Here is an 11,147-nt window from a genome sequence, read left to right as displayed (position 1 = left end):
TATATATATATATATATATATATATATATATATATATATACCATACCAGCAGCAGTTATCAGAGTTGGTCTGAATTTTGTAGAATAACAGAAAAGGACGATTTGAAGAAATGTATTTTATTTTCTTGACCGACCAGAACAAGCAGCCTGCTGCTTCCAACACGTCCAGAACTGAAGAAACCGACAGATGAGGTCAAAGGTCACCAGAAGACGACCAGCTGTCTTCTGTTTCCGCTGTTTTAAAGGTTTTTCTTTCCTCTGTTCGGGTCTGGTGTTCTGATGGTCAGAACCGCCCGTCCTGTCAGAACCTGGACCCTCCAAACTGGAGAGGCTCCGGCCGTTGACAGAACAAAAGGTTTATCTGAGCTGGAGGAACAGGAAAAACCTCTAGAACAGATTAAATCAGGACCAGAACCAAACCAATGCTAACAGGAAAACAACTCAAAAAACCCTGGGAAAACTGTGGGGAGCCTCTCCAGCCAACCGGCTCCTCAAAACGTATACTTCCTCTTCATGCCTGTTCTTTTCCTCAGGGCATATTGTTTTCTGGTGACCTGTTGACCTGCAGGCTGGCCGCAGCCTCTGCCTGGTATCTTTAAGGGACTCAGTCTGACAAAGCAGGCGGCCATGTTTCTGATCTCCGAGGCATCGCCAGACGCTCCTTCAGACTTCAGATCAGGTCTGCCAGCTCTGGGGTCTGACAGCAAACCTGAGGAGTCGGAGACCTCCTGGAGAACTCTGCTGCTGCAGGAGCAGCGAGCGATGGAGGAGCGCTGGGTGGAGCGCTGGGTGGAGGTGGAGGTAGAGGGGGAGGTGGAGGAGCGCTGGGTGGAGGTGGAGGGTTCGGTGGTGATGGATGGACTGGACCCTGAGAGCAGCTGTGGGTGTTGTTGGGCCGCCAGCTTGCAGATCACCATCTTCCTCACCGTCATGGCGTCCTGCAGAGAGGCGGCGCACCGGTTGGCCTTAAGCCGGTGAGGCGCGGCAGTGCCGGCCCGTTTCCCAGAACCCTTCGTCAGGGCGGATTGCGCCTGAATAGGAAGAGCGGGTGAAGGTCAGGGCCGAGGCGAACATGCGGCCTACCAGAGGAGGCGCCACAGCGCAGCGATACTTACGCAGTCGGCCATGATGGTCCTGATCAGCGTGAAGTTGATGCTGCCTCTCAGGCCCATCTCGGCCCACGCTAGCTTCACGTAGCGGTTTATCTTGCTGAACTTCTTCGTCCCTGTGGTGAACAGGGTGTATTTGCTGCTGCCCCCCCGCTGGGCTTTGATGGGCACGAGCCGCTCAATCCAAGCGAACTCCCGGCACGTCAAGGCGAAGGCCGCCTCACCGGACCGGGGCGAAGTCTGGCGCTCGGCCACCTGGGGGAGAGAGAGAGCTCATTCCTGAGAGGCCGGTCGATTCAGAGGCAGTGAGCCGCCTGGGGCTACGTACCCTGATCAGGATGCCCTCCTCTGTCATCTCCTTCTCCGCCTTGGAGACGTCGGCGTCCGTCAAGGCGGTGAACACTCTGGGCCGGAGTCCGCTGAGGCAGGACCAGTACGCCGCCAGGAAGCCGTACAGCAGGTAGAGGCTCCGGGTGGCACTGCAGTCCGTCTCCACCTCCGCTGGTACATGGAGGAGATCAGTCAGGTGAGAACGGTCAGGTGAGAACGGTCAGGTGAGAACCGGTAAAGGGAGCAGAGACCCACCCAGCAGGTCCTCCACCCGGCCTGGAGCCAGCCGGAGGCAGGTGGCGACGGCGTCCAGACCTGACAGCTGCTCCCTCCTGAGCGGCTTCAGGTGGAAGGTGTTTCTGCGGTTTGTCTCCCTGCTGGTCGTCTTCAGCACCTGGAGGATTTCGGCCACCTGCGTCTGAGTGGCTGAAATCCGGTGGCAGCTCTGGGGCCGAGCGGCCAGCAGGAACTCCAGGAACCAGCAGGCGCTGCGGAGGTAGGACCGGATGGTGCTGAACTTCTTCCCTCTGCTGAGCATCACCTTGATCCAGCTGTGGAGGAGGAGGAGCAGGAGGCGGGTTGGACAGCTGCTGGTTTTATCCAGCCGACTGAGCTGGACTGATTGTTACATTTATTATTTATTATGTTGAATTCTTGGATAATTAAAACACACATTATGAACTTGATGATTTTTATTACATAATGAGTTTATTAAACTTGTTGAATAGAATTAAATCACATAATTATCCAGTTTACTGTGTGACATATAGATTTAAGTTCTTTTATATTAAATGTTGAACATTGTTAATGGTTAGCAGGTGTTGGATCACATGTGACGTTCCTCAGGGCTCCGTCCTTGGACCGCTCCATATCTGTAAGCTCCCACTAGCTCAGGTTATAACTGGAAGTAAGATCAGTTACCATGACGACAGATGATACACAGCTCTACGTTACCAGGTCACCAGGTGACCTTTGACCCCATCCAGTCACTGAACAGATGCTGAGAACAGATCAATGTGAGGATGAGACGAAACTTTGTCCAGCTGAACAGAAACAGAAGTTCTTAACTTTGGACCTAAAGAGGAGCGATCTAGAGTTATAGATCTAGAGTTATAGATCTAGAGTTATAGATCTATAGTTATAGATCTAGAGTTATAGATCTATAGTTATAGATATATAGCTATAGATCTAGAGTTATAGATCTAGAGTTATAGATCTAGAGCTATAGATCTAGAGTTATAGATCTAGAGTCAGCTTTGGTTCTTCCAGCTGGAGTCAAGACATCAGGATGACCCCTGACCTCTGACCTGACCCTTCGGTTCCACAGTGGTCCTTCTACCAGAACGTTTCAGGGGACTAAAGTCTCTGACCACCTGGTTCTACACCATCTAGTTCTACAGTCCTTCACTTTAAATCCAGCTGGTAGTTTATAAATCCTTAACAACCAGCTGCTGCTGGATCAACCTGCTGGTTCTGGTTCTGGTTCTGGTCTGCATCCAGAACCAGACTTGGAGCAGCAGCATTCAGCTTCTATGCCCCATAAATCTGGAACAAACACCGAGTTCCTTTAAATCCAGTGAATTTAGAAACGTAGTTGATAAAGATGGATCTTGACTAAATGTGATGTTTCATTGTTGATTCTATGATGAAGCTCTTAGAAATGCCTTGTTGCTGAAACGTGATGTACAGATACTGATGGATCGATGATGAATTGATCATTTTAGGTCAGTTTTTCTGCAGGGACTGAAAAGGACAGGAGGTCCACATGGAGACCTGCCCTGGGCTGCCATGTGGACCCTAACCCTGACCCCTAACCCTGACCCTGCTGCTCATGACCAGCCTACTGAAGCTCATAGCAGGAAGCTACTCACAGTCGTATCCTGGCCACGTTGTGCAAGAAGCTCCAGTCCGACAGCCTCCAGTATCCATCGGACATGAAGCAGAGGAAGGCCTTCAGCCCCCTGAGTCGGGTAAAGGCGTCTTTCTTGGCCTCCAGACCCAGAACCAGGACCGCCTGGAACTGGGTCAGGCTCTCGTCTACAATGAGAGATGGAGCGAAGAGTTACTGTCTGCAGAGCGAAGCTGAGAGGAAACCTGGGTGAAAACTCACTCATGGACTCCGGCAGACGGAGGTGTCCCATCAGACGTCCTCCTCCTGTCCCAGAGACCCACTGGGAGCTACTGGGATCTCCTGTGGAGGTCGTCATCGACGCGATCCTCTCCGTCTTGGTGCCGACCTTGGTGAGCTGGAGGAGCAGCAGAGTGAGCAGAGCTGAGGGTCACCAGCAGAGACGTGAGGTCCTGATGATCTCACCGTGGTTCCCTTGGCAGGTTGTGTCCAGGAGGAGGCGCCGTCCTCTGCCTCTGCCTGCTGCCTCCGCCTCTTGTCCTGTCAGACAGACATCAGTCACATCGCTGTGCTGCAGAAGCACTCGGTGCTGCAGCCACCCACCGGCTGCAGGCCGTCCTCCGCCCCGTCGGCTGCAGCGCTGCGCTTCGACCCCATCAGGACCCGCTCCAGCCGGCCCACTCTCGCCTCCAGTTCGCTCTTCTCCCATTCCAGCTTTCCGAGTCGTGACTTGTATCTGAAAGCAAAACGACACCCAGCTGTCAGGTTCCTCCTCCTCCCAGAAACCGTCTCTGGACCCAGGAGCGGCTGCTTACGCCTGGAACAGCTCAGTGCAGCAGCCAGGCTGCATCCGCCTCCTCTCCTCCAGCCCAGGGCCTTCGGGGGTCTTCGCCCGGTTCGACTCTTTGCCCCTCTCATCCACAGTCGGCTCCGTATGTGGCTGGATGTTGGTGTGGCCGGCCGACCAGGTGAGCTGTGTCTGTGACGCGTTCTTCACCTGGTGAAAACCTTTCAGGCGTTCCCACAGGCCGGACTGGCAGATGGGGCAGCACCGCAGGGGGCCAGACGTTTCCTGAAACAACAAAACATAGAACCGAGTCTCAGGGTCAGCCCTGGTCAGTCAGCCTGAACCCAAGTCCAGAAGGTCCAGTTAGGATGGGGAGAACCCGCCCTGATGAAGAGAACTGGTTCTGATGACTGAGAACTTCAGAGGATTTCACATAAAGTCTCACACCACAACTCTGGAGAACCTTCACTTAGAGAGCTGCAGCTAAATGCCATTTCTCTCTGGGATCAATAAAGTGTTTAACTGCAGTGGCTGGGAAAAGCTCCTGAGAGTTTACACAGGAAGAACCTCGAAACGGGCAGAAGTCTTTGTGCCCCGAAGGCCTCAACTAACAGGGCAACTAACACCAAACCTAACCAGAAGACGTGTGCCGTCATTAACCACAGCATGGTGGCGCTGTGGAGCCAAAGCCAGTCCTATCTGAGGAGCCCAGAGATCCTGGGGCCTTTGGCCAGAAACCCCTCCTGCCCTTCTCTTCTGCCCGGTGATGAGGACCAACCTTACAGAGTTTAGCTTGAACATTGTTGTTTGTTTAAAGCCTAAAAATCTCAAAGTTTTTCAGATTTTTATGTAAAAAAAAATCACTAAAAATATTTTCTAATGTAATTTTTCTTTCTTTATCGTTGCAGATTTCCCATCAGGTTTTGGTGTCTGTACCTGAACACTGACCTGCAGACCAGAGGCAGACATTTGGGTCTGGGTGGAGTCCACAGTGTGGCGGTCCGGTTCTGGGTCCTGGCGGTCCGGTTCTGGGTCCTGGCGGTCCGGTTCTGGGTCCTGGCGGTCCGGTTCTGGGTCCTGGCGGTCCGGTTCTGGGTCCTGGCGGTGCTCATGGTTCTCAGCCAGGTTAACTTCCTCAGTTTCCTCAGCCTTCACCTCAGTCCGAAGCCCCTGGTCCTCCAGGTCCTCCTGGTCCTCCTCTACCTTCACCTCCTGGTCCTCCTCCTTCATTCTGCGTCACTAGCGTAACATGCGGTAAAAACTGGTTAGCATCTCGTCTTCTGTAGGATTTTAATCCCGTTCCCGTTTAGGAGGAAACGCTGTTTGTGGTATTGTGATAAATTGTGGTGTGAATTCAGGAAAAGCCTGTAATTTGATCAACACATCGGCTCGGTTTGTAAACTAGCTGATTCAAACAGCCAACCAGGTGAGAAACGTTCACAGGTTAGCTCGACTGAACATGTAGAGCCATGAAGGAACCGACAAAAACAACTTGGGGGAAAAATTAAGTCGCCCAGTTCAGTGCTACCGTCCGCCATGAAGGACTTCACACGTCCATCATGGCGCCTCGAATGACGTAGTGACGTAGTTGATGCACTTGAACGCACCATGGCTTCAAATGCTGTGGCCTCGTTTAGCAGTGAACCTGAACTCAACGAAACCAGAGACATTACCGAGTTCAAACAGAACCAGACTCCTGCTGCCACTGCCGCAACCCGAACAGAACCAGAACCTTACTCTAACAGTTCCAGCACAATAGTTCACCCGTTACCATGGAAACCGGCAGCAGAACCTTCCCGAACCGAAGCTGCTCAGCTCCAGCCCTGACCTCCGCCTGTCGGAACCCAAAGACCCATTAGGACTTACTGGATGGAGCTTCCAGCTACAGGCCGGGGAGGGGGGAGTCCCACTTCCCTCTGAGTTCTGTCGGAACCGGGACGCCCACCGACCTGGACTCTGATTGGATCAGATTAGTTGTTCAACAGCAAACCGTGTTTACCGCCACCTGCTGGTCTGGAGGATCAGAAACTGGATCCTTTCAGTTAAATATTACCTGATCATTTTCAATTCTTTATTTAATTTGTAGCAAACAAACTAAATCATGTTTCACTCTAATTTTGTTGAGGTTTTGATGTTTCTCCTCATATTTCTGACTGTTATTATATAACACTCATTATCTCCATCTTTATTCCAATGTTTGTTAAATAGAAAAAGAAAAACACTAAACGGCACCAAGAGCTTTGCTGAAGATTTTCACAAAAATAAAACATCTGGGTCAGAAGTTAAAGTCACAGTTTTTCATTCCCTGCTTTAAAACCCAATCAGTGATTCATGTTTTAAGCATCAACCAGTTTGTCTGTGCAGCTGATTTCAGCAACAAACAGCAGCAGGTCCAGGACTGGACGGTGAGTTCACTGATGAAGCCAGTTGGACCTGAGATAGCATTAAATGCTACATGAAGCTATCACTGTTACCATCCCCCACTATAATGAACCTATCAGGATTTAACACAAATCAGATTTTAAGAAGCGCCTGGAGGACGAAACGAAACACCAAACTAAAGTCGTTTCAGCTGTAATGTTAGTTTAAAAACGTGTTTATAAGTTGTTAACACTTTGAAGGAATTTGGTTGAAAGTCTAAACTGGATGTTCATATTGACGATCCTCCCTCCTTGTTAGCCTAAATGTAGCTTCTAATGCTAACAGTTTAAACCGGCTTAGTCAAACTCCTGTCACCAAACATTAGAGCCTGTGACACATTCAATGAAGACACGGAGAGCTGGTTTGGTTTCAGTTAAGGTTTATTTAGTACAGGCTGTTTCCATGGTAACGGCAGTCAAAGCAGCGATGCTGTACTTCAGTGGAAGCTGTGGTGATGACTGGTCCCTGAGGAGAAGTGAAGCCTGCAGATCATCTACAGGTTCTGGTTTCAGCTAAAAGAAACACGGCGTCATCTGCATAGAGACGTAGAGACATGAAGGTCACTGAAGGTCAGAGGTCAGGGACAGTGGGCCTAATGTAGCGCCTTCATCTGCTAATGTGGCTAAAATAATGAGAACAGCTGTAACTGGGAGAGGAACCAGCAGAGCAACAGGAAACCAGCGCCGACTCCTCACTTTGCTGCTGCCGCCTCCTCAGGAGGAGCAGCCAGGCCCCAAGGCATGCTGGGTAAATATCCAGCCAGCCACTCCCCCCAGCTGCTCCTCGGCCCCTCCTCCGCTCCTCGGCCCGCCTCCCATCCTCCCACCACCCAGTCCAGCTCCTCTCTCCCTCCCCCTACCTCCTCCCGCTCCTCCCTCAGAATCACACTGTAGCGTTTCCTGGAGACTCCTCCTGCTGCCTCCTCCTCCCTCCTGCTCCCTCTCTTCCTGCCTCCATCCTCCGCAGAGACCCGGCACTCCTCCAGCACCTCCCTCCATCCCTCCAGCTCCTCCTCTCTGCTGACCAGGCGGTACATGCTCCTCCTGTACACTCCTCTGTCCTCCCTCTCTCCCCCGACTCCTGCTGGCTTCAGAGTAACCGTCTGTCCTCCCCCATCCTCCTCCCTCCCTGCTGCGCCTCCTCCCTCTCTGTGGACAAACAGCAGGGAGCGGTACAGCGCCACCACTCCTCCATCTGCCTCCTCCTCCTTCCTGAGCAGAGCCGCGCCTTCCCTGGCCTTCGCCCTCCTTGCTAGCATTAGCCTCAGCGGCTTGTAGAGCTTCTGGTAGCAGAAGAAGAACCTCAGCAGAGTCAGCAGGACCAACACCGCCGACGCCGCGCAGAGCAGCAGGCAGCCTGCAGACAGCCAGAGGCACAACACCGCCGCCCTGCTGGCAGGAACCACAGTAACATGCTGCCCCCTGCTGGCAGGAACCACAGTAACATGCTGCCCCCTGCTGGTAGGAACATCTGGAACCAGAGAGGCATTGACAACTGAAACTAGAGGAAATTCAGTAGTTAGAGGAACTTCAGTAGTTAAGGGAACTTCAGTAGTTATGGGGACTTCAGTAGTTATGGGGACTTCAGTAGTTATGGGAACTTCAGTAGTTATGGGGACTTCAGTAGTTAAGGGGACTTCAGTAGTTAGGGGACCATCAGTAGTCGGGTGTGCGGTCCGATTAAACGGGCCATCTGATAAACTTTCTGTTTGCATCGCTGAGCTGGAGTGATGGGTTCGTTGCGTCAGACTGGTGAAGGTCTGGTACCAGGACCATGTGACTCTGTGGCGGAATGAGGCCCACTCTTCAGACACAGTCGTGAGGTCAGGGGTCGTGGGTTGAGGAGCTGCAGCTGGAGTTTCTGTGCTGGACGGTTGGACTGAAGCAGCTGGAGTTGTCGGGTCAGAAGGAAGTGAGGTCACTGGCAGGTAGAAGTCTCCAAGCGGTTCTGGTTCTCCGTCTGCTGAGCAGAGATCGGACTCTTCCAGAGTCACTACAGGTATCCCCTGGTGGTGCCGCGGAGAGTCGCACACCTGGGAACAAACGGTACAGAGTTTAGCTTCCAGATGAGCCCAAGCAGCAGCGTCTGAGTGACGTATGTCTACGTCCGGTGAAGAGATTTTCCTCTCGGTTTTTGTAAAAACGCTCTGAAGCAACGGTTGATGGAAACGGCAACATCTGAGTTGAAGAGGAGATGGAAACATGTTAGCTGAATAAGTTCTGCTGCAGTGAATGCTGCCACCTACTGGTGGGTCTGTGCCTTACCAGAGCCACCAAACTCCAAGTCACTCTGGCCCAAAGGCGGGAAACCGTGACGTCTATCTGAGCGCTGCATGCTAGCTAGCAACTGCTACTTCCTGTTTACTCCAGCCAATCATAGCGTCAACATCTGATGACATCACACTCGGCGGTGATTCCCTCCAAACATTCCTTACTTGTCTGTTATTTTTGAAGTTATATTTTTGCTTTTTTAGAGGATTTTTAAAAAAGATTTTAGGAGGATTTGTTTCATCCAACCAGAGCCAGCAGCAGAAGCAGTTATTCCAGAACGAGGAGAGGACGTCAGCTTACCACGCTGTCCACGCCGTTCTTGATGAGAGGGCCGTCTCGGACGTAGATGTTGAGCCCAAAGTCGTCCAGGTATCTGCGGAGGTAACCGAGGGAACAGGAGCAGGCCCAGGGGTTGAGAGACAGGTACAGGTACGGCACGTCCTCCTTCTGGCTGAACCAGTCGTCAGGCATCACCTGGATCTGACAACCAAGGACCAGAATCGGCCATTTTTATTTTGTTGTTTAGCTTTAAGGTACTGAGTGGATCGATCTGGACCAGGGGTGTCCAAAGTGGGTCCTGGAGGCCCGGCATCCTGCATGTTTTATTCTCTCCCTGGTTTAACACACCTGGATCAAATGATGCTCATTAGAGGCCTAAGAGGAACATTGACCTGCTGAGGAGGTTGTTACTACCACTAGGGAGAGAATAAAACATGCAGGATGCCGGAACTCCAGGACCCACTTTGGGCTCCTCTGGTCTAAATGTTGTAATGTTCAATTTTAACCCTCACAGTTCATCACCATCAGAACCTCCACCAACGGCTCAAAGTTTTCCTGGAAATATTCTGTACTGTAACACACCATGTTGTGTTGGCATGGTGTGTTAGCACAATGTGATAGCATGTTGTGTAAGTGTGATGTGTTAGCATGAATTGTTAGCATGAATTGTTAGCATGGCTGGGCTCCAGCTGCTCACCTGGTTGCTCTCCAGGTAGAGGGTTTCTATGGCTGACAGCGGGTGGAGCATGAGAGCAGGAAGGATGGAGATGCGATTGGCCGTCAGGTCCAGGATCTGCAGGACGGACACACTTTTCAGTTTTCATTGTCCCGACCAGGTTCAGCTCGATCTCAAGCTCTAATTATCCTCTCTCCCCCTGCAGATGGCGTCGCCACGGCGACAGGCTGACCTCCAACACGCTGAGCCCGGAGAAGCTGCGGTCGGTCAGAGACGCCAAGAAGTTGTTCTGCAGGTAGAGTTCAGTCAGAGCGGGACAGGCGGCGAAGGCGCCGTCAGGGAGGCGCGTCAGGCGGTTGGAGCCCAGCCGGAGGATGGAGAGGCCGGCCAGAACCGGGGCGGAGCTGGGGACCACGGCCGGAACCTGGAGGGCCACACACACACCACAGACAGATACATACACACACACACACACACACACACACAGACTAGTTTACATGTTTCGTGGGGACTACCAATTTAATCATCACTCGTGGGGACCACACTTTCTAGTGGTTCTAAAAATCAAAAAAAAAAAATATATTTTACACTATTTATACCTATATTAACCTAAACACACCTTGAAATAACTCAATTTCAAAAGTAGAGTCATCAACCTGTCTGGGCCATGCCACATGGGGACTCATGAAATTCCGAAAAAACATGTCATATGGGGACCAGATTTACATATTATTTGCATAATTAACACACACGAACTTACCTCGTGGGGACCTTTGTTCCATTTCCTGACATATACGGTCAGCCATTTTAAATTTCAACAAAATGATCAATAACTTATCACCAATATCATGAAATGATTACAGGAGAACAAAGCATTGCAGAACACCTTTTTTATTTAACTTGTCAACAAAACACAATGTACAGGCATTTCGGACCCTCAATGTTACATTTGATTCAATTAGTTTTGTTATTCAAGTCTTTAAATCCAAGTCTGCAGCATCTAAAACCTGAGACAGGAATACAATAGGTGTCCAAAATGTTGAATCTTTGGTAATATTCACTAATCTAGCAAAGCTGCCACTGAGAATCAAAATTATAATGATTTCAACACAGCAATGAGCCAAACAATGTTAAGTATGTTGCTAAATCTGACACAACTACCAGTTTAGAAGCTCTGTCTTCTTCAGGGTCTCATCAATGATTCTCTGAGAGCCTGAAGAGAGTGACGGAAGAATGGAATCCATGTATGTCGGTTCCACACTTGCAGTGGTCAATGTCTGGAATATTTTAAAAAGACTTATTTGTATGTAAACATGTACAACCAAGTGCTTGCTTCAATAAAAACTAATTTCTTGAACAAATAGTGACATTTTTAAAATGAAGTTAAAAAATGATGACTAGAAATTGTGAACTAAAGCCCTAAAACA

The 11,147-nt window shown here is 50.6% G+C and overlaps 2 protein-coding genes across 2 annotated transcripts; both read right to left on the bottom strand.

Moving 5' to 3' along the window:
* Window positions 1–100: 100 nt before the first annotated feature.
* Window positions 101–6,767, bottom strand: LOC106959346 (uncharacterized). The gene is made up of 10 exons (XM_015051867.1): window positions 5,023–6,767; window positions 4,103–4,359; window positions 3,891–4,023; window positions 3,753–3,827; window positions 3,549–3,684; window positions 3,310–3,475; window positions 1,694–1,989; window positions 1,437–1,609; window positions 1,115–1,363; window positions 101–1,030 (listed from the first exon to the last, which is right to left on the bottom strand). Exons 1-10 carry the CDS (start codon window positions 5,302–5,304, stop codon window positions 491–493), a joined length of 2,307 nt encoding a protein of 768 aa, XP_014907353.1. The 5' UTR covers window positions 5,305–6,767; the 3' UTR covers window positions 101–490.
* Window positions 6,768–6,860: 93 nt separating this feature from the next.
* On the bottom strand, window positions 6,861–10,512 carry LOC106959341 (platelet glycoprotein Ib alpha chain-like). Its single transcript, XM_015051859.1, has 5 exons — window positions 10,481–10,512; window positions 9,953–10,208; window positions 9,742–9,837; window positions 9,066–9,245; window positions 6,861–8,527 (listed from the first exon to the last, which is right to left on the bottom strand). The coding sequence occupies exons 1-5, from the start codon at window positions 10,510–10,512 to the stop codon at window positions 7,187–7,189; spliced, it is 1,905 nt and encodes a 634-aa protein (XP_014907345.1). The 3' UTR covers window positions 6,861–7,186.
* Window positions 10,513–11,147: the final 635 nt, after the last annotated feature.

Source organism: Poecilia latipinna, unplaced genomic scaffold, assembly GCF_001443285.1.
Source record: "Poecilia latipinna isolate Pla-1442-1.1 unplaced genomic scaffold, P_latipinna-1.0 Scaffold1071, whole genome shotgun sequence".
In the NCBI taxonomy this organism is placed as follows: Eukaryota; Metazoa; Chordata; class Actinopteri; order Cyprinodontiformes; family Poeciliidae; genus Poecilia; species Poecilia latipinna.
Note: the sequence above shows the minus strand (reverse complement) of the source record. Positions and strands in the feature narration are given on the sequence as shown.

Excerpts from the sequence above, each read along its gene's own strand:
- LOC106959346 (XM_015051867.1), bottom strand. The coding sequence starts at position 5,304 with ATGAAGGAGGAGGACCAGGAGGTGAAGGTAGAGGAGGACCAGGAGGAC. Across the intron at positions 4,360-5,022 it reads TGTCTGCCTCTGGTCTGCAG|GAAACGTCTGGCCCCCTGCG; the intron begins GTCAGTGTTCAG and ends TTGTTGTTTCAG. Across the intron at positions 3,685-3,752 it reads AACCTGCCAAGGGAACCACG|CTCACCAAGGTCGGCACCAA; the intron begins GTGAGATCATCA and ends CTGCTCCTCCAG.
- LOC106959341 (XM_015051859.1), bottom strand. The coding sequence starts at position 10,512 with ATGTCAGGAAATGGAACAAAGGTCCCCACGAG. Across the intron at positions 10,209-10,480 it reads GGAACAAAGGTCCCCACGAG|TCTGTGTGTGTGTGTGTGTG; the intron begins GTAAGTTCGTGT and ends CATGTAAACTAG. Across the intron at positions 9,838-9,952 it reads CCGGGCTCAGCGTGTTGGAG|ATCCTGGACCTGACGGCCAA; the intron begins GTCAGCCTGTCG and ends TCCGTCCTGCAG.